Source organism: Olea europaea, chromosome 13 (genome assembly GCF_002742605.1).
Source record: "Olea europaea var. sylvestris chromosome 13, O_europaea_v1, whole genome shotgun sequence".
Taxonomy (NCBI): Eukaryota; Viridiplantae; Streptophyta; class Magnoliopsida; order Lamiales; family Oleaceae; genus Olea; species Olea europaea.
The window spans coordinates 16041181-16061411 of record NC_036249.1 but is presented as its reverse complement, the minus strand read 5'-3'; the positions used below and the strand labels follow the sequence as shown (position 1 = coordinate 16061411).

Below are 20231 nucleotides of genomic sequence, written 5' to 3'. Positions count from 1 at the left end.
ACACGAAAGGATTCGACCGGTCCATCTACTTTACCTTTCAAAGAAGAAGTCGAAGATGAGCTCGAAGATGAACCTGAAGTTCCTACTCTTGCTTGTGACATTCTCGACTCCAATGCACCCTGTCCTTCCAGAGGTCACTTCACATTTATTGAGGAGCAGTATAACCTCCTTCACGGACGCATTGATTTGGTCACCTCATCCGTTGACAGCTTGGGTAGCCACTTCTCTCGATTCAGGCATAGCAGACTGCTATCCAGGACTGATAGGTCGAGATGCAGTAGCAATAGGTCAAGATGCAGCACGAACAGGTCGAGATGAAAGTGCAAAAGAATGCATTCTTCGCAGACTTTTATGGTTGCTTCCTTCCTCCACCACCGTCTTCAGGGTCTCAACTTCCTTTGTCACATTTCATTTGTCCCATGCTATCTACTTTTGCTATGTTTTTATTGTCAGACTTTACATTTCTATTATCTTGCTTTTATGTTATTTGACTAGATGGCACATTATGTATTGAATTTCCTATGGTTGATTTCTTTATAAATTTCATTTGTGCTATTATTTCTTTTTCCTTACGCCAAAAAGGGGGGAGATAAGTAGATGATTATGCAAAATAGAGGGAACATTGTAAGGAGGAACTTATAAAATTTTGTATGCATGTTGATAGAGGGAACTTAATTGAAAATGATTGGGGGAATATACTTGCAATATTCAAAATTTATGTTCCTTGTTATTTTGTGCCAATTCAATTTGTTTAATATTTATATTCCAAATCATCTTGTTTGTCATAATTACAAAGGGGGGAGATAAATAGATGATTATGCAAAACAGGGAAAACATTATAAGGGGGAACTTATAAAATTTTGTATGCATGTTGATAGAGGGAACTTAAGTGAAAACGATAGGTGGAATATACTTGGAATATTCAAAATTTATGTTTCTTGTTATTTTGTGCCAATTCAATTTGTTTAATATTTGTATTATAAATCATCTTGTTTCTCATAATAAAAAAAAAGGAAAATTGTTGACCTAATGGTTGACTTCTCGTTTTGATTATCACAAAAAAATACGTTTATTTCTAACAAATTATATTTGAGTATTGATAGTTATCATCTATGAATGAAGAGACGAGAATCAAGATCAAGAATAATGAATAGTGACAAACAATTGTCGCTTGATGATCAACATGGAAACAAGTTGGCGATTGACGAACGTAAAGATGAAAATCGAACCTTTGGGTCAAAATTCACATTGGAGAAGAGATTGATAATCAAATTCAAGAAATTAGATATAAAAGCATTTTGAACTCAAATGTAAAGGCAAAACACTTCAATATTTCGCATCGATTATAACTCAAATGAATTTTTATGCTTGAGAACTTTCTTACGACACAAAACAGTACTTACATAAATTTTTTTTAAAAGATAAGTATTTCGATTTCATGATTAAATATTTACAAAAACACTTATCTATAAAAAATAAATAAGAAAATCCTTCTAGTGCCTACATAGAGAAAATTCCTCACGAGAAGGAAAAAGTTCGAAAGGCAAAGTTCTACCCATCCGAACGTCCGGATGGGCCATAACGGTCACTTGTTTTACCTTTTTTTAAATGGCTATTTTACTCTTACGGATCCCAACCGGACGTCTAGATCCCAAGTCGGGATTAACAGGTTTTTGACTATTTGAGAGCTATAAATGCCAACTCTTCTTGCACATTGGACAGAACTTTTCTTGAGCATTTAAGTGAGACATTTATTGATTTTTTTATCTTATTTTTTAATCTTCAGAAGATCAAATTATTTAATTCTTGAAAAACTTTTTGAGTTATCAAAATTTGTAAAAATCTTTTTCCTCAATCAAAATTTTTCAACCAATACTTGAGCTATACTCTTTGCAATTTATTGAAGTGTTGAGCCTACTTCTCTCTTGATACTTATTAGTGTTCATATAATTTATTAAGAGAGAAGCTTTCACTTGTAATATTTCATTTCCTTGTTTTGATATTGGGTCATGTTGAGATTTTGATAAACTCAACATTGTAAAAGGATCAGTGGTCCTTGGTTGTAAATCACCGGAGGCGTTGGATTGAGCCATAAGTCAATCAACTATAGTGAAAAAAGCCTTACTCATGACAAAGAGCTTGGTAACGGAGGACGTAGATCGTTGTTTGGATCGAACCTCTATAATTACATCATTTGCGCCTTCTATTCCCTTCTACTTTGTATTTCTTGTATTATCGCTTGCATATTATTTTATTTGCTAATTGCTTAAACTTACATTTATTTTTCGAAAAAGATTTAGATAACCAATTCACCCCCTTTTAGTTAGTCGTTCTTGGGCTTTCAAAAAGATCTATAGGATTGCTGCAAATGCTTGCTTTAAGAAATTATTTTGAAGTCAAGGTTATTAAGTCAAATAAAAGTACATATGTAGTAGATTGTGTTGAGAAAATATGCAAATGGCATTTGTGAGCAACATTGTTGAAGGAAAGTGATCAATTTGAAATTCGAAAGTATTCACATTACTATAATTGTTCATTCGATATTCACCACAAATATCACAGACAACCTAATTGTTGGACGATTTGAAAACGCATCATGTCAAAGTTAGAGGATCCCAACATAATCTACAAACATTGAACATTTAAAATGATATTATCTAGAGTTGATATAATTATATTAAGGAGGGGATAGCTAGAGAATATGCTTTAGAGGGTTCACTTGGTCGTAGTTATGATAGATTGACCAAGTATTACAATATTCGCAAAAAGAATAATCCTGGTACAATGATGATGTTTTTTGAAGTTGATAATGAGAACTATTTCAAATACATTTTCACGGCCTTAGGATCAAGCATATGTAATATTCACTCCTAAATGAAACAGGTCATTTCTGTGGATAGAACATTTCTCAAATTCGAATCTAGAGGTATATTTCTTGTTGCCATGTGTCAATATGTAAATCTTCAGCTATATCCTTTCACATTTTGCATTGTTGAATTTGAAAATGATGTATCATAGACTTGGTTCTTCAATAAGTTGTATTAGGTAAAATATATTTTGGAAGGGCACGTTTTTAATTTTGAGTTATGCTACATGTACATTGTGATGTCCATAAGGTGTCTAAAATGTACAAGTGGCGTAACATCATTGGAGAGTTGAAAAATAATTTTTTCAACCCTCCAATCAAGAAATTTCGCATGTACATTGTGTACACCCTTATGGATAACATAATGTATATGTATAATAATCCTTTAATTTTTTATCACAAGGAATGCATAGGTAAAGCTATACCTAATGCGCATAAGGGATAATGCATGTGGCACCTACAATTAAACATAAAATCTAATTGTCATAGACTGATATTTTGCTATTGTTTATAGCAATAGTAAATGAGTATAGTTTTATTAATTTTGTTGAAGAACATCCCTATGTCAATTCAAGAAATCCTTCTATGGATATTTTTCTCTAAATAATAAACTTTCCTTCATCATTCTAGGAATTACCTTCACAATGGGATGCACGACTTCTTGCAATTTTTGAAAATGTGTGCAACTCTTCATGCTAACGTATACGATTATAGTTCAATCGACAATGTTCACTTTAACTACAATCTCGTGCTTTGTATCCACATTACAAGGAATATACAACGAAGTACAAGAATTTCTTCATTTACTCCTCTCTAGACTTTTAACATAAATGTATCTTGGCGTATTCTTCAACCATTTAAAGTCCTCTATTGGCTTTGTTTCTTTCTTATGCAATTCTCCATCCTCATGTTGCACTTGTTAGTAAAAGCACAATCTTGTGTAAAAACAGCAACATGTGTCTTTGTCTGTGCCCACACTAAGTACAATGCTATGTCAGTGTGCTAAAAATGTATACAACCATTTAAGAATGCAATGCAAAAAAGAGGAGAATATAAAATGCTGAAAAACTTACATCACTACTCATCCATCCATATTGCTCTCATCTCTACAAAATAACTTTTTGGCTACCTGAATGATGTCATCTCCACACGTTCACTACATGAATATAAAGAACAAAAGAAAATAAATTCAAACTTCACCAAATAATTACACTAGGAATAGTTACTTGTAATGTGTATTAACAAACCAATTGTCGAAGTCTGATGCCTTAGTCGAATCATGTTAGATAATCAATAAACAAATATGAAGAATATACAGTTTGCTAAGTTACTTAGTAAAATCCATTTTCAAAAACCGATAAATGGCAAGGTGGCATTTTCAGAAATAATATAAAAGGCAGGGTGTTACTTTCAAAAATAGATAAGTGGTATGGTACCATTAAGAAGACAATTTTAGGCTTCAAGAAGAAATATAGTAAAATATACAAATCATGGAATGTGGCAAACTTGATTGACAACATCCAACCATTGCTATTTTGATTAGTGGCCTCTAGCATTCAAGTATATGCATGGGCATGCAAATGACAAAAGAAAGAAGATTTTTAAAATTGTGCACCCAATAAGTATTGGTACAAGTGTATCAACTACTCAATTATAGGTCAAAATCAAAATTATGGCTGTCAAATTGCAAAGTGAACATATCGATTCTTTTTAAAATTTTCAATTTCATATCTAATTCTGATTATTGTTCGAAATTTATTTAAGACAATTAATACAGTAATTCTTATAACTATGCTAACGAAACAAACTCTGTACAATATACGTAAACATCTTATAGAGTAGAAAGTCATTATTTGGGGGGGGGGATTTGGATATTTCAACGGTAAATAATAAGTTTCTTCACTTAATTTCATTTACAAAATTTGAAGGAAAAAATTCTAAGCAAAACATTAGCATATGAGCATAGTATGCCATAACCATTAAAAAAGTCAAAAAAAAATGAGTCGATGAATTCTACAACCTACTTTTAAATTCATTACCACTCTCTTAAGAAATGGAGGCTAAGTTAAGTAGCTATATTTATTACTCGTACATTTTCACTTGGAAACAATGAGGTCACAATGAGGCAATGTATCTAATTGTTCCAATAAGTCCTACATCAAAGTAGCAATAATCCTAATTTTGAGCATTTCTAAAAAAATATTTTCATAAATTACACTGGTAGCATAGTCGTGATTTATGTTCAAAGATCCAAAAACCCTAAAATTTTAGTCTTCCAAAACTTTGAGATCAATAAACTACACAAAAGAGTATTTTAAAAGAAAAAAGATTAACCAAATCACCCAATAATTAAAACATTGAAAACTCACATTTTCATTGGCACCCAAAGAAAAATCAGCTAAATAGGATACAATAACAAAAAATTAACATGTCGAAATGTCGACATTTTCTACAAAAATTTGCACGAAATCTTAGTAACAATGGATATGATGAAACCTTTATACGTGATGATAGAAAACAAAGAAATTGGTTCCTTGAATTGGTTGTTTGCAATGACGGTTGTTCGCATTGTAGGTGTACCAGTTCGTGGGTGTTCCGCTGTGGTGGTAAAGTTCGAAATGGAAGAATAATTACACATAAACTCGATTAGAGGAAAGATACAGAAGAATATAAGGAGATGATGAAGGATTTTTTGGATGGTGGTGTTTAAAATGGGGGGAAAGTGTGGTGATGTTTGAAAGAAAAGAGATGAATTTGGTGTTGAAAGGGTTTCGATCGATTTGGAAAGGAAGGGGAAATTTTTTTGTGCTAAATGAATGCGAGTAATTTAAGTAGTTTATCAATTTTTATTTATAGTATTTATTACAAAACTTTTATTCAGGTCACATCCTAAACTTGCAAAATGTATTATAAAATAGGCTATTTGACCTAATTTCCTTTACACCAAGAGAGATTAATATTACCGAGATGTACATTTCAATTTTGTGAAATTAAGGACTTATTTTCAACTTCATATTTTTAGGCTTGTGGGCCTAATTTTTCCTATTAAAAATTGGGAGCATATCTAAGATAGTTACAAGATACAACTTTGAAATTGAGAAACTTGTTTTTTAAGTTTCAAAAATCAAGTCGTAATTCCAATTTTATTAATTAAATAGATAATTAAAAATATTTTACTAATTAAATAAATTAGGTCACAATATTATATAGTTTGTTGTCACAATTACGTACTAATCACAATCACAAAATAAAAATTTTAAAAGTTACAACTTATTTATCGATCACAAATTATCAAATTAATATGTCACACATTATTTCTTAGCCACAAATTAAAAATTTTATAAGTCAGAACTTATTTCACGATCACAAATTATCAAATTATTTGGTTAAAAGCTTGATCACAAATTATCATATTAATTGATCCAAACTTAACAATTATGAATCACACTTGCAAACTTATCCACAATCTCACACTTTTAGATCATATATTATTTATTTGCAACAAATTATCTATTTTGTATGTCACATATTATTTATTAATCACAAATTAATCATTTTATAGGTCACAATCAACCCACCAATTGATCACAAATGCACTTCAACTCACCTCACTCCGCTCCACCATCCACACTTCGCCACACCACGACATGCCATGCCACCACCTCTATCTCACACCAACCACCTCCTCCGCCTCCACCTCCAAAGAACCATCATCAGTATTCCTAACCTACTACTTCTCCTCAACAACCACCACCACCACATCCTCTAATCCACCACCACCATCACCTCCACCACACCACACCACACCACACCACACCACGCCTCCCCACCCCACCACTTCGACATCTACTACAACTCCAACCAACAACAAATGAACCACCACCGTACCTGCACCATTACCACACACCCAACAACGATGTCACATCACCACTAACACAACCACTAGTTCCACTAACGAAATTCTAAAACAAGCACCGTGCATCTACACCTACAATACACACAAAATCCATCCCAAAACTCAGGCCACCACAAAATCAAAAGAAGAGATAAACAAAGCCAGACGACAAGAAGGCCTATGATGGGCGACAAATGTTGAGGAAATTTCGATTTACCTCTGATCAAAATGACGAGAAGGCCAGCAATGAGCATTGAATGTGAAGCGATGATGGGTACCACTGTAAAACAAAGCTAGGCGGCAAGAAGGCCTCTGATAAACAATGAATGTAGAGGAAATTCTGATATGCCTCTAATCCGAAAAATGAGAAGGCCAGCGACGAGGGATGATGAATGTCGAACGCACATCTGCAATAGGCAATGACATACATCACCATTGCGAGTTCAAGTAGCTGCGTGCTGCCATTGTAAAATAGGTTTTTGCTGTTCATTCCGTCTTGACCGCTATCGCCAGTGTCTGTGGGGGACAGGGATCAGATTTTGGTGTAGAGGCAGAACTCATTATCTGTGATGTGTGATAAATTAGGGTTCCAGCACGAAGTAACCTTGCTGTCGTGCATTCCACTACTATCGCTATTATTTGTGGAGGCAGAGATAAGATTGCAGTGCAAAGGAGGAGCTCATTTTCTGTGACTGGTGAAAATAAACTAGGTTTCCATCACAAAGTAGCCTTGCTATCGTGCATTCCAGTGTTGTCGTCAATGTCTATGGGAACAAGGATCAAATTGTGGTGTGGAGGCAGAGCTCATTTTTTGTGATGGGTGAAGATAAATTAGGGTTGGGGTGGGATGGGATGGGGTGGGTGGGATGGATAGGACGGGATGAAATGAGATGGGATGATTTATGAAAAATCAAAATTAAAATTTTATTTCAACATTTTTCACGTAGAAAATTATACCAATCAAATACAATAATTTACAATTTCAAAAAAATAATTTCTAAATTATTCAATTCCTGAAATTCATTTTCAATTCAATTCAATTCTATATTTTCAATCAAATGGATCCATTTTATTTCCTGAATTAATAGCGTTCAATTGAAGCCCATTACCCACGACCCAAATACTTTTCACTGAAAATTTAACCGCAATTTGCCAAACCCAATTTATACCATCCCGCACCCAAACCCCAATTCTCCCTCTCCATCGGCTGCAAATCTGCATTCCACTTCACATCTGCTGTCTACGCGACTCCGTCTGCAATTCCCCTCCCATATCTGATCTATCCCTGAATTCAATTTTTTGATCTTCCCTCTCGACTTCTGTATTTTCCATCTTCATAGAAAAATCCCTTCTATTCAACTTTCTCTCTCATTTTCATTATCATCATTCTAAAGAATTGGATTATTGCACGGTACCACTGTGGTGTTCGAATGCAGTTCGTGGCCAGTTGGAGTATTCACGAATCATGAAGTTGGGGAATACTATCTTGGTTTGGAAAATCCAGTGCGTTTCTTTACAAATAATAGAAAGCTACGGAGTTTTTATTAAATTTTAACGGAACCTGTGCAGATCTTTGAAATTTGAAAGTGAGTGATAGTCGTAGCATTTAGTTTGTGTCTACCTGTGTTATTTCTAATTTTAAATTTATATTTTTTCTTTGTACTTATGCTTTTGGTGAAAACCGGTGAATGTAATCTATTGGGAAGCTCATAAATGGAAGTAATTCTGCCTGGTGGAGGTGGCACTTTATCATTAAAATTCAATTTTGTGTATCACTCTCTATGTTTATACATACGTGCTAGATCACTGTCTACATTTTTTGTTATATGTTAGTTTCCAATAGTAAGCTCTGTGATGAACTCATGGTATGCAATGTGTTGTTGAGTTCAATGGTTATGGTTGTTTAAAATCAGCACGGAAATCTCGTCTGTTCCTCACTTCAGCACTTGCTATTCTTCATTATGGCAGGTATGAATGACATTGAAGAGCAACGAAAAGTTCAAAATCACCTTAAGAGGAATACGGCATGAATAAGAAGCGGAAATCACATGAATAACATTTCAGTGATGGTGAATAATGAATACAGAAACAGAGTTACTGCAAATTGAAATTCTACTTCATTAAAAATTTCCTGGTCAGGCAAATGCAAGCATGGAGTGATTGTTAAGCGTCAAAGGGGAAAAAATAGAGGATGGACTGAAGTTTCAAGCGGCAGTGTGGTAGCATTTTGAGAATCATCGATGGAGCACCTTCACAGATTTGTTTACAAACAACCAGTTGATCATGTGAAGTTGATTCCTGATTATTTTAGTTATTGAATCAATGAATTTGGGAACGATAAAGCGTAAACTAGAGGACAATAAATACTTTTATGATGAGGAATTTGCTAGTGATATTAGGCTGACTTTTTCAAGTGCGATATGTTATAATCCTTCTGGGAACTATGCGAAAGAATTGAATATGATCTTTTCAGCGGGAGATAGAAATTATTCAATACAAAATTGAAGTACACGTGAAGAAATCTCAAACAGTTATGCGATGCAGATAGAATAGGAAAGAATGGCCAAGATACAAAGGCCATTATAGAAAAGAAAGGCCAAAATGCAAATCAGTCTCGCCTAACAAATCTTGAGGGAACATCAGTCTTTGGAACAGCGGCCAATGTCGTTGGAGTAAAAGAAAATTTTGATTAAAAGGGCTTTTGAAAATATCGAGCAAAAAGATGACGGAAACTATAAGTTTCATGTTCGAAATGTTTTTTATGGCCAGATTGAAAGAAGAAAAAGATGGTTCTTATATTCATGTGATTGACAATGAAATTTTATTGAAGCTGGAACGAAAGAGAGATAAAGGTTCTTTGGATGCAATGAAAGAAAAGGTGAGTAAATTTAATGGTGCAGATAATTTGGTTGTGTGATTCTTTCTTCCTTTATCAATTCTGTGTAGTTTCTCTATCTCTCTCCATTTTTATTTTTTATTTTTGGGATTGCCACAATGTTGTCCTGCCTTCGTTGCTCTATCCAAGTTATGTTGATCCTTGGTAGTTGTCACTAGACCTTTCTTTACATAAATCCTTGATTCTGTAGGTTCTTCTCAACAGAGGAAGCCTGCAAGAACTACACAAAGTCACGTTAGTGAAAACTGTTCATAAGATCAAGACTTGACAGAATGAGTTTGTACTTTTTGGTTCTTTTCATGACCTGATTAGCCATGTATCTTGTATGCAGATAATGGCATTCAATGTGCATTGCTGCTTCCAATAGAAAACAACCATTTGATTTCCCTGCAGTCGAATGTGCTGCAAGTGGTAGTCTGATGTGCCAATGAAGCCTTAGATGTTCTGTTGAGCCATCTTTCAGTGGTGAGTTAAATTCTTGTATCAGCTGTTAGTAGGTTCCATTTGTGTTCCTGTCAGCCAATTTGGAGTGCTTTTCATTTTTATTCAGTTTCTTCTTCAGAAAGATCATGATTGTAATCACTATGGTGACTCTATATCTGGAAGTTTCAGCCTGTTCTTGTTTCACCAAATAGTTTTATTTAATATAATATGCAACTTTTGGCTGATTGTCGCTACTTTTTAATTAGGATCGTCAGCTTAAATATCCCGTGACATCCCATACAAGATGATTGAAGCTGGATTCTAATGGTGAGAGCAAAAGCTGTTAATTATATGTTTGTAATCGTGTAGCTAGTTTTTTTATTGTTTGAGCTTTGACACGTCACTGCCAATGATGTTTAGGACATGAAAATGTTTCCAATTAAGACCTACTGAAGTAGGTGTTTGGATGAGCTTGAGCTCATGGAGTTCTTCTTGTTCCCTCATTTTATCTCCCAATGCTGAGAGATATCTTGTTTCTAACCAGGCTTGATGGAAATCTTTCATTTTTCTGAATCTGATTATGAGTCTTGTCTTACTCCCATGGGCACACAGATACATGCATGCAATGTTGTAGATGTAAGAAAATGATGTAAGTTTGCCCCCACCAAATTCCAAGATCCGAGCTATTGAACCTTGGAAATATGAAGACTTGATTTATCTTATGTATTTGTTTTATAATGGTCTTCACTAGTTCATATGTTACAACTATATTCAGAGCTACACATGACTCTCTTGAATCATTTAATGAATTTTTATGGCTTGCAGAAATTTCGGAATAGATACTAGGTTGGTTGAGCTCTCTTCGATTTGTGGACTTACTAATATCTCTGTTCTGTTGATTTTTGTTCAGGACGAGAAGATTAATCCTATCAATGGGCACAAAGAAAAGGGAAGACTGGAAAGGCAGGAGCATGAAGGTGATCTAAGCATATCCTTGATTTAACATTATGATGTATTGTCATATTTTTGTGTTAAAAAAATTTTCCTTCCTATGAACCTTTGAAACTTTACGTACGATTTTTGCCTTACTGGGCTTTTATTATCATGTGAGTAGAAACGCCATTCGGTACTAGAGGCTTTAAAACACGATAAGTCCAGTTAAATAGATTATATATTCGTTCATATAGTTAACTTTAATTGGACTTACCCTTTAATGCCAACTAAACTAAAATAAATTAAACTAGTGTTTTAGCACCAATAGTGATCGATAGCATTATTCTTAACTTGTATTTTACTTTTTTTATTTTTTGATGATCAGTAGATGTTGCTCAAGACGCAGTTGGTTCACATCAAAATACCAAGGAATCTTCAGCTTCAAAATAATGCAGACTATCTCAAAGAAGAAAGAATCATACCATACAGCTGAATTGTCTGCGACATTGAATTTATCACCTTTCCTTTTTATTTCATCCGAAGAAATCTTTATTGCTCTTTCTGTCTAGCTTGGGAAAAGTTTAATTGTCGATAATGTCAATATAAGAATCAAGTTTTTCTTCTCTCAATCTGGCCATACAAAACTTTTCGAACACCGACCTTAAAGCTTCAACTATCTTTCTGCTTGATATTTTCAAAAGCTTTTTTCCTCAAATTTTGCTTTTGCTCTTAAAAGACTGGCCTGTTGTGGCCGTAAAGCTTTATTAAGGCAAGATTGTTTTGCATTTTGGCCTTTCTTTTTTATAATGGGTTTGTATCTTGGCCATTCTTTCCACTTCCTCTACATTGCATAACCGTTCGAGATTCCTACCGTGCACTTCAATTTTGTCTGCTGTAATTTCCATCTCTTGAAATCATCATTCAATTCCTTTGCATAGTTCCTAGGAGGATTGTTGTGTATCGCATTGACAAAATGAACCTAACATCATTAGCAAATTCCTCTGCATCAAAGTATTTATTGTCCTCTAGTTTACGCTTTATCGTTCCTAAGTTCATTAGTTCAATAGTTATTGGAATCAGCAGTAGATCAATTGGCTAATTTAGAGAAGATCCGTGACGGTTCCCATCAATGATCTCAAAATGCTACTACATTGCTGCTTGAAACTTCAATCCATCCTATGCTTCTTTTATCCCCTTTGATGCTCAAGGATCACTCGACCTTACGCTTCTTGGAGTTACTTGACTAGGAAAATTTGACTAAATTAGATTTTTTATTTGCACTAACTCGATCTGTTCATTCATTTTTTATTATCATTGTGAGGTTTTTCACGTGATTTCTCTTGTGATTTATGCTATATTCCTTTTGAGGTGATTTTGTACTTTATGATCCTCTTGTGTTACCAACAGTTGCCACAAATTTAAATTCGTGATTTAAGGAGAATTGTAAGTTCTACAATTAACATTTTTGATGTATGTACATCCATTTTGTATTACTGGATTAATTCCTCCATTAAATGATCCAATGTAACTTCACGTTCACGTTCCCTTTTCATGAATTCTTTCATTGATGCCTTTTTTTCTATATTTTGAGAATGTGATATTGAGTATGATAACACCCATTTTCAAACTTCTAAGTGCAACAATAATTCACATGTAAATTCGTAGACCAAAAATTAAAGTACAAAGAGTTAAATATCCTGACGCTATACACTCACATGTCCCGAGCTCATAACCCTTTTCGTATAAAAGTTGTTTGTCTACTTAGAATTAATTTGGCACATGCCTTTGTTACCTCAATTTGCTTTGTTTCATTTTATTCTTTTGTCTAATGATAATGACATATAATATTTGTTGTATATACGTGTAAATTATGAATAATAAAAGACTAATCAACTAAAAATCAACAACTTAATATAAACATGATAAGTCAATTAAGATAAATCAGTTTATCTATCTTGTATCAACAACATCTAACACATATGAGAAGTTCAAAAAATAAAAAATTTAAAAATTTGAAAAAGAAAAAAATTCAAGTCATTTAGCAGCAATGGAAAACCAAGTTTCAAATTTTATTGCAGTCTAATTAAATTTTTTGCTATTCATCAAATTGTTTATTTGCATTAACTCCATTTATGCATTCATTTTTTTATTATCACTGTGATGTTTTTTACGTGATTTCTCGTATGATTGATGTTATATTCCTTTTGAGATGATTTTGTACTTTATTGTCCTCTTCTGTTACCACTCACAGTCGCCACAAATTTAAATTCGTGATTTAATGGAGAATTGCAAGTTCTACAATTAACAATTTTGCTAAATGCACGTCCATTTTGTACGACTAGTTTAATTCCTCCATTAAATGATCCAATGTGACTTCACGTTCTCTTTTCATGAATTCTTCCATTGATGTCCTTTTTCTATATTTTGATAATGTGAAATTGAGAGTATGATAAACCCATTTTCAAACATCTAAGTGCAATATTAATTCACATGTAAATTTGTAATCCATAAATTAAAGTACAATGAGTTAAATATTTTGATCGTATACACTCAAATGTCGCGAGCTAATAACCCCATCTGTATAAAAGTTGTTTGTCTACTTAGAATTAGTTTGGCGGTTATTTCTCATTTCTTCAAAAATTTATGTTTAGAGAAATATCATTTTCTCCAATTTAGAAGCGAAAGAAATTGCAATTTGATTATAAAACTTTAAAAATGAGATTTATTGACACTTTAACAAAAATGAAAAAGAAAGGGCCTCAAAATTTCCTATTTTTCTTCAATTAATAACATGCAATTATCATTATTTTACAGCGCATCATTCTACTAAGGCCCCATTTGTTTCTCATTTATATAAAAATGAGAATGAAAATAATAGATGTTACAAGCCCACACAAGAGAACTAAATTCAAATATAGTGACTTGATGTGATGGATAAATGTCATATTTTTTATTTTAATGGAAAACAAACTTTTTAATAATTTTATTATGGTTGTGCTAATGTACATAATACATTTAAATAATGATTTCCTCTCTTAACTCGGAATAACTTTTAAATTACTAACTAATATTATAAATAAATTTTGGATGGCTATGTTGTCACCACAATTTTTCATTGATATTACATTTTAATTTTGGCTAAACTCCTCAATTTTTGTTCATTGTAGTAATTGTTTTCTCTAACTTTTTTGTCGAATTTTTATCTCCAACCTTTAATTTATTACTATGGACCAAATATGGAATATAAATAGTCAAAGAACACAAACGAGATATCCCAATGGATGGAGACCAAAACAATGCTTCTCAATAATTGGATTTTCAAAATGATGGAATTCAATAGTTGGAGGACCAAAACCATGATCTCAATAGAGGATAACTGAAAACGATGCTTCAAAATAATTGGAGGACTAAAACAATGCATCTCAATAGTTGGGGGAACTAAAAAGAATGTAGATGATAATTGTAGCACCAAACAACTTATTTAAATAGCTCGAGGATCATAACGACCCATCCCAATAGGTGGAGGACTAAAATGCCATCCCCATAGGTGTAGGATCAAAAAGACCCATCCGGATAGATGGAGGACAATAATGACGATCTCAATAATTGGAGGGTCAAAGTATATGAAGGACCAAAACAATGACCATAATAGATGAAGGAGCAAAACAACACATTTCAATTGGTTGAGGATTTAAACTATGTAGTTCAATAGTTTGAGGACCAAACCTACACATTCCAATAGTCATAGGACCAAAATAACTAATTTAACTAGTTGGAGTACTAAAACAACGTATCTCATTAGATGGAGGAACAAAACAACGAATTTTAATAATTAGATAGACCAAATGTCGAAATTCTTAGTTGGAGATTAAAACTAAGAAACTCAATAGATGGATAGTCAAAATATAAATAGTTTGGAAGACCTAGATGATATGTCTCAATATTTGAAAGACCTAAACGATGTATCTCAGTATCTGGAGGTGAATAGAACGCATCCAATAGATGGAGGACCATAACAACACATCTCAATAAATGGATTGTCAAAACAATGGAATTCATTGTTGGAGGATAGTCCTCGTTTGGTAGTATTTTTTCATCTAAAAAAATTAAATTTTCAACCATTATTTTATTATTCTAGTAATCATTTTTGACTTATTCACTCACAAATAAGATCCACTTTTTTCTTTAAAGGTCAAAAAATAATTTTCAGGATCACTACCGAGCATTTCCTAAAACTAAGAATATCAATAGTTGGACAATGAGAACAATACTTCAAAATTGTTGAAGGACTAAAACAATTCATTTTAGTATTGGAGGACAAAAATTATGCATCGTAATAGATGGATTACCTAAACTACCGAATTCAATAGTTGGAGTAGCAAAATAATGCATCTCAATAGTTAGAGGATGAAAAAGATGATAATCAATAACTAGAGCACCAAACTGACTCATCTTAATAAGTGAAGGACTGTAATGTCCCATCCCGCTACGTGGATGACAAAAACGAGCCATCCCTGTAGGTATAAGATCAAAACAACCCCAGGTGGATAATCAATATGGCCCTTACCATTAGTTGGAGGTTCAAAAGGATATATCTCAATGGCTGAAGGGCAGAAACGACGTTTCTCCTTAGTTTAAGGGTCAAGACTACCTATCTCAATAGTTTGATTTCTAAAATGACCCATCCCAATAATTGAGGTCCAAAACGATGCATCACAATAGATGGAGGGCAAAAACGACATAACACAATACCGTAAGAGCCATACGGCCCATCACATCCAAATGTTTTGAGGACTGAGCCAACGGCTACTATAAATTCAAAAGCAAGCCCCCAATTCCTAATTTTACCTTACAGCAGCAATAGTTTTCCAAACTTCAATTCGAAATATTTCTTGATACAATTTCCTAAAGTTGTTGAAATCAAATTGTTAGTGGGTTGAATAGAATTGGGGGAAGGGATTTCCGATAGACGATCATCTTCAAAGGTTAGTATGTGTTTGTGTAAAAACGGGCTTTTTATGTTGATTGTTATTTGTACTCAATTTTATTCAAATCGATTGTTGTGAATAATTTGATTTGATTCACAGTATGTATATGTGTGTATATATACATATATTATTGTTTTATTTTATTTTATTTTCAAAAAAATGTTGTTTCATGACGGTATTCTTCTTACCCAACAGCGATTTTTCTTGACAATGTCTCTCTTGAATTTTTGATGTGGTTGCTTATGATTTTCCCCTTGCCTAAACCCTAAATCCTAATTATAATCGCCCCTGTAGATTATTGTTTATGTTGTTGCTTACTATAGATTTCGTTAGTGGATTGTTGGTTATTTTTGGCGCTATTTTTTTCTTTTCTTTTCTTTTCTAATTGTATTTATGGAATGTATGGATTTTGTATGTTTTATTTCCATTGATTTTTTTTCCCTTTCTCGTTCTTTGATATGTATTTTTTTAATGCTTATTGATATTTTGACGTCTCCTACCTATGTAAAAAATGAAGTTGATTTTTGATTTTTTTTACGTTCTGTGTTATGTATTTTAGATAAAAAAAATTATTCTTGATTTTGAAATGTTTACCTTATTATGTAAAAATTTAGTTTCTTTGTAGTTTCTTTTATTTATTTAATTCACTACTTCAATTATTTCTGTTTGTGAATATGGGTCTGCGACCAAAGTAATACATTGTGTGGGACATATTATGTGAAATTAACTACTTCCAATTCTCATGGTAGGAAGTAAAAAAGAAAACATTTGTTTGCTCATTGTTGGGCCCACAATAATATTCCTTATCTGCTTCTAAATAATGTGCAGTGTGTTGTTCAGTCCAACAGTTCTGGTTGCTGAGAATCAATCTTGAAATCTAATTTGCTCCCCACTTCAGGTTCTCTGCTATGGCTGCTGTCGATAACACTGTGCAGAGGAGCATAAAGCTCAAAATCACTTCAAAAGGAATACGGCGTGAATTAGAAGACAAGTCAAGTGGTAACATGATGATGATAGTGAATAATGAATGTAGAGATGGAGTTAATGCGAATGGAAAATCTATTCCAGTGAAATATTCCAAGTCAGGCAACTCTAACAAGCGTAAACCCGGAGTGATCCTTGAGTGTCATAGGGAGAAAAAGCAGAGCACAGTACAAAGTTTCAAGGAGCAGTATAGTAAAATTTTGAGATCGTTGATGGGGCACCCTCACGGATTTGCTTTCAATCAACCAATTGATCCTGTGAAGCTGAAGATTCTGGATTATTTTTCAATAATCTCCGAACCAATGGATTTGGGAAAAATAAAGTGTAAACTAGAGGAAAATAGATACTCTGATGCTGAGGAATTTGCTAGGGATGTGAGGCTGACTTTTTCCAATGCAATGGCGTACAATCCTCCCGGGAACTACATTTATAACTTCGCGAAGGAATTAAATGATCTCTTCAATAGGAGATGGAACTTAAGGAAGACAAAATTGAACGCGATCGACGAAGGAACTTCACTTGAGCTGGAAAGAGCAATAAAGGTTTCTTTGGATATAACAGAAGGAAAGGTGAGTAAATTTAATGGTGTAGACAATGTGGTTGTGTTTATTGGTGTGATGATTTCTCCCTTTATCAATTTTTCACAGTACTGTTTTCTAATTGCCATAATGTTGTCATGCACTTGCTTCCTTAGCTCTATCCTTAGTTTGTTGCTCCTTGTTAGTGGTTACTAGACCTTTCTTCACATAAATTGTTGATTCTGTATGTTTTCCTGTACAGGTGAAGCCTGCAAGAATAGCACAAAGTGGGTGCTCCACGTTGGTGAAAACTTTTCATAAAGGTCAGAGACGTGATAGAATAAGTTTGTGCTTTCTGGTTCTTTACATGACTGATTGGCCATGTATCTTTTATGCAGATAATGGAAATCATATTGCATTTGCTACTTCCAATAGAAAACAACCATTTGATTTCCCTGCAGTCAAATGTGCTGCATGTGGCAATCTGACGTGCCAATGCAGCCTCAGATGTTCTGCTAAGCCATCTTTCACTGGTAAGTTAAATTCTTATGACTTGTTAGTATGTTGCATCCATGTTCCTATCAACTAATTTGGAGTATATTGCATCTTGTTTCAGATTTTTCTTCAAAAAGATTATCTGATCATGATCACTCTGGTGATTCTAAACTTGTAAGTTTTAGCCTTTTCTCGTTTCACCAAATAATTTCTTTTCTAAATGTATGGTGGTAATTTTTGTTGATTTTCACCGTGTCTATTTACATCAGGATGGTGGGGTTAAGTATCCTTTGACATCTCAAAACAAGAGGATTACAGCTGGATTCATATGGTGAGAGCAATAGCTGTTACTATATGTTTACAATTGTGTAGCTTGCTTTTTGATTATTTGAGATTTGACATGCCATTGTCAATGAATTTTAGGGCATGAATGTGTTCCCAATGAAGACAATTGTCAGCAAAGAGTCTCTCCCCCGGCCACAACTGCTGCCATTGATAAAGGTAACTATTATCTAGACATGGAAATGCATTTTTTAGTTTCCTTGTGGATGACCACAGCTCAGTGTCCGTATGTATTTTGGGATTAACCTTTTACTCCCACTGGCACACCCAAGCATGCATATATCAGAGCCTTGGAAATATGGAGATTTGATTTATATATGCCTTTGTTTTAGGATGGACTTCACCTGTTAATATGTCACCAAAGAAGGTTTCGCGTGCTGCCATGCTGAAAAGCCACTTCGCAGATACTATCTCCAGAGCTAGACATCATGCTCTCCTGGATCATGTAATGAATTCTTATTGCGTGCGGAAATTTGGCATACATACTATGTTGGTTGAACTCTTCATTCTGTGGACTTATTAATATCTGTCTCTTTGATTTCTGTTCAGGGCAAGAAGATTAATCCTGTGAGTAGGCAAAAAGAAAGGGAAAGACTGGAAAGGCAGCAGTATGAAGGTGATCTGAGCATATCCTTGATCCATTATTATGATGTACTGTCATATTTTTGTGTTAAAATGTTGCCTTCCTATGGAACTTTTAGTGTAATATTTGCCTTTTTGGGCATCTGTATATCTTCTTGTCTTGTATTGAAATTCTTTTTCTTGAAGGTCAGTAGGTGACACAAGGCATGTGGCTGAAAATATAGTTTAATTATATAGACTCGTGTGAACTGTGAAACTTTTCTGGCTTGTGAATGAAAGATGTGTCACTAATTTTCATTTAAATATCCTACGTTCATTCTGTTCTTTTACGGTACAAGTATTTCATTAGTATTTATCTTCAGTTGGCAATATTTTGTTTACACTGGATGTTTGAACTTCTGCAGAGAAGACTAGGATTGCAGCTGAAAGTAAAACTGCTGTAGCAGCCTCCCGAATGAGGGTAGAGACAGAGTTGAAGATGCAACGTGAGAGGGAAAGAAAAGCAGCCAGAATTGCATTAGAAAAGGTCCCTTTTTAAATTCAATTTTGTATTCCTTGATCCTGTGTGATTCCTGTTATGATTTGCCTCGTTGATACTAAAGAAATTTAAATTTACTGACGTTTGTTTCACTCTAATTTAGATGGGAAAAACAGTCTATTTCAACGAGAATCGAGATATTATGGAGTTTGAAGCAATAATTGGAGGCATCAGCATTGGTAACTTGAGAAATTCTCTGGAACAGCTTGGGTTATACATAAAGGATGATTACATGGAAGAAGATGAAGTGGAGGCAATTCTGCAAGGTGAAGAGGGGGAAATTCTTTCGTAATCCTAGCTGCATATATGTGTAGTTTTGAGTTGTTAATTGTAAATTAGTATTCGTTTTGTGGGCTGTTAGGGAACGATAGGCAAGATCTCTAATTAGTCAATCAAACATTGTAAGTACAACTAGTGCATATTTTTTTGTAGATGCAGTCGAACAAAGATTCAATACAACTTGTGAATAATTTTTTGTGTATTTAGAATTTGTCTTGTAAATCAGTATGTCCAGCGTGGTGCTGCCATTGGATTGAAAAAGCAATGTTATCCCCGTAAGATGGTGGCAATTTATTTTTTCATTTTTTCATTTTTTTTTAATCGAATCAAATTGCTCGTTTGAGCTTAAGGGACTTTGATACAATGTTAAAATTTGGAGTTTCATCTTAACTGCTTTTTGTAATTAACCTTCCAACTTCCATGAAGGAGACTGTCGGTCCTCCCATTGTTTCTAGATGTTTTATTTTCCAAAAAAGAAATCAGTATCCTAAT

General features: G+C 33.7%; 2 protein-coding genes across 2 annotated transcripts; both read left to right on the top strand.

Moving 5' to 3' along the window:
- Positions 1 to 15877: 15877 nt before the first annotated feature.
- On the top strand, positions 15878 to 18333 carry LOC111408480 (transcription factor GTE12-like). Its single transcript, XM_023038233.1, has 6 exons — positions 15878 to 15998; positions 16830 to 17554; positions 17766 to 17826; positions 17902 to 18036; positions 18120 to 18172; positions 18268 to 18333. The coding sequence occupies exons 2-6, from the start codon at positions 16910 to 16912 to the stop codon at positions 18331 to 18333; spliced, it is 960 nt and encodes a 319-aa protein (XP_022894001.1). The 5' UTR covers positions 15878 to 15998; positions 16830 to 16909.
- On the top strand, positions 18271 to 20024 carry LOC111408234 (transcription factor GTE12-like). The gene is made up of 6 exons (XM_023038024.1): positions 18271 to 18329; positions 18422 to 18499; positions 18673 to 18785; positions 18890 to 18956; positions 19327 to 19448; positions 19564 to 20024. The coding sequence occupies exons 3-6, from the start codon at positions 18693 to 18695 to the stop codon at positions 19750 to 19752; spliced, it is 471 nt and encodes a 156-aa protein (XP_022893792.1). The 5' UTR covers positions 18271 to 18329; positions 18422 to 18499; positions 18673 to 18692; the 3' UTR covers positions 19753 to 20024.
- Positions 20025 to 20231: the final 207 nt, after the last annotated feature.

Bases quoted from the DNA above. Each gene is read 5' to 3' on its own strand.
- LOC111408480 (XM_023038233.1), top strand. From the start codon at position 16,910: ATGGCTGCTGTCGATAACACTGTGCAGAGGAGCATAAAGCTCAAAATC. The intron at 17,555-17,765 runs GTGAGTAAATTT...TTTCCTGTACAG, and splicing joins TGGATATAACAGAAGGAAAG to GTGAAGCCTGCAAGAATAGC. The intron at 18,037-18,119 runs GTAAGTTAAATT...ATCTTGTTTCAG, and splicing joins TGCTAAGCCATCTTTCACTG to ATTTTTCTTCAAAAAGATTA.
- LOC111408234 (XM_023038024.1), top strand. From the start codon at position 18,693: ATGTCACCAAAGAAGGTTTCGCGTGCTGCCATGCTGAAAAGCCACTTC. The intron at 18,786-18,889 runs GTAATGAATTCT...ATTTCTGTTCAG, and splicing joins ATCATGCTCTCCTGGATCAT to GGCAAGAAGATTAATCCTGT. The intron at 18,957-19,326 runs GTGATCTGAGCA...GAACTTCTGCAG, and splicing joins GGAAAGGCAGCAGTATGAAG to AGAAGACTAGGATTGCAGCT.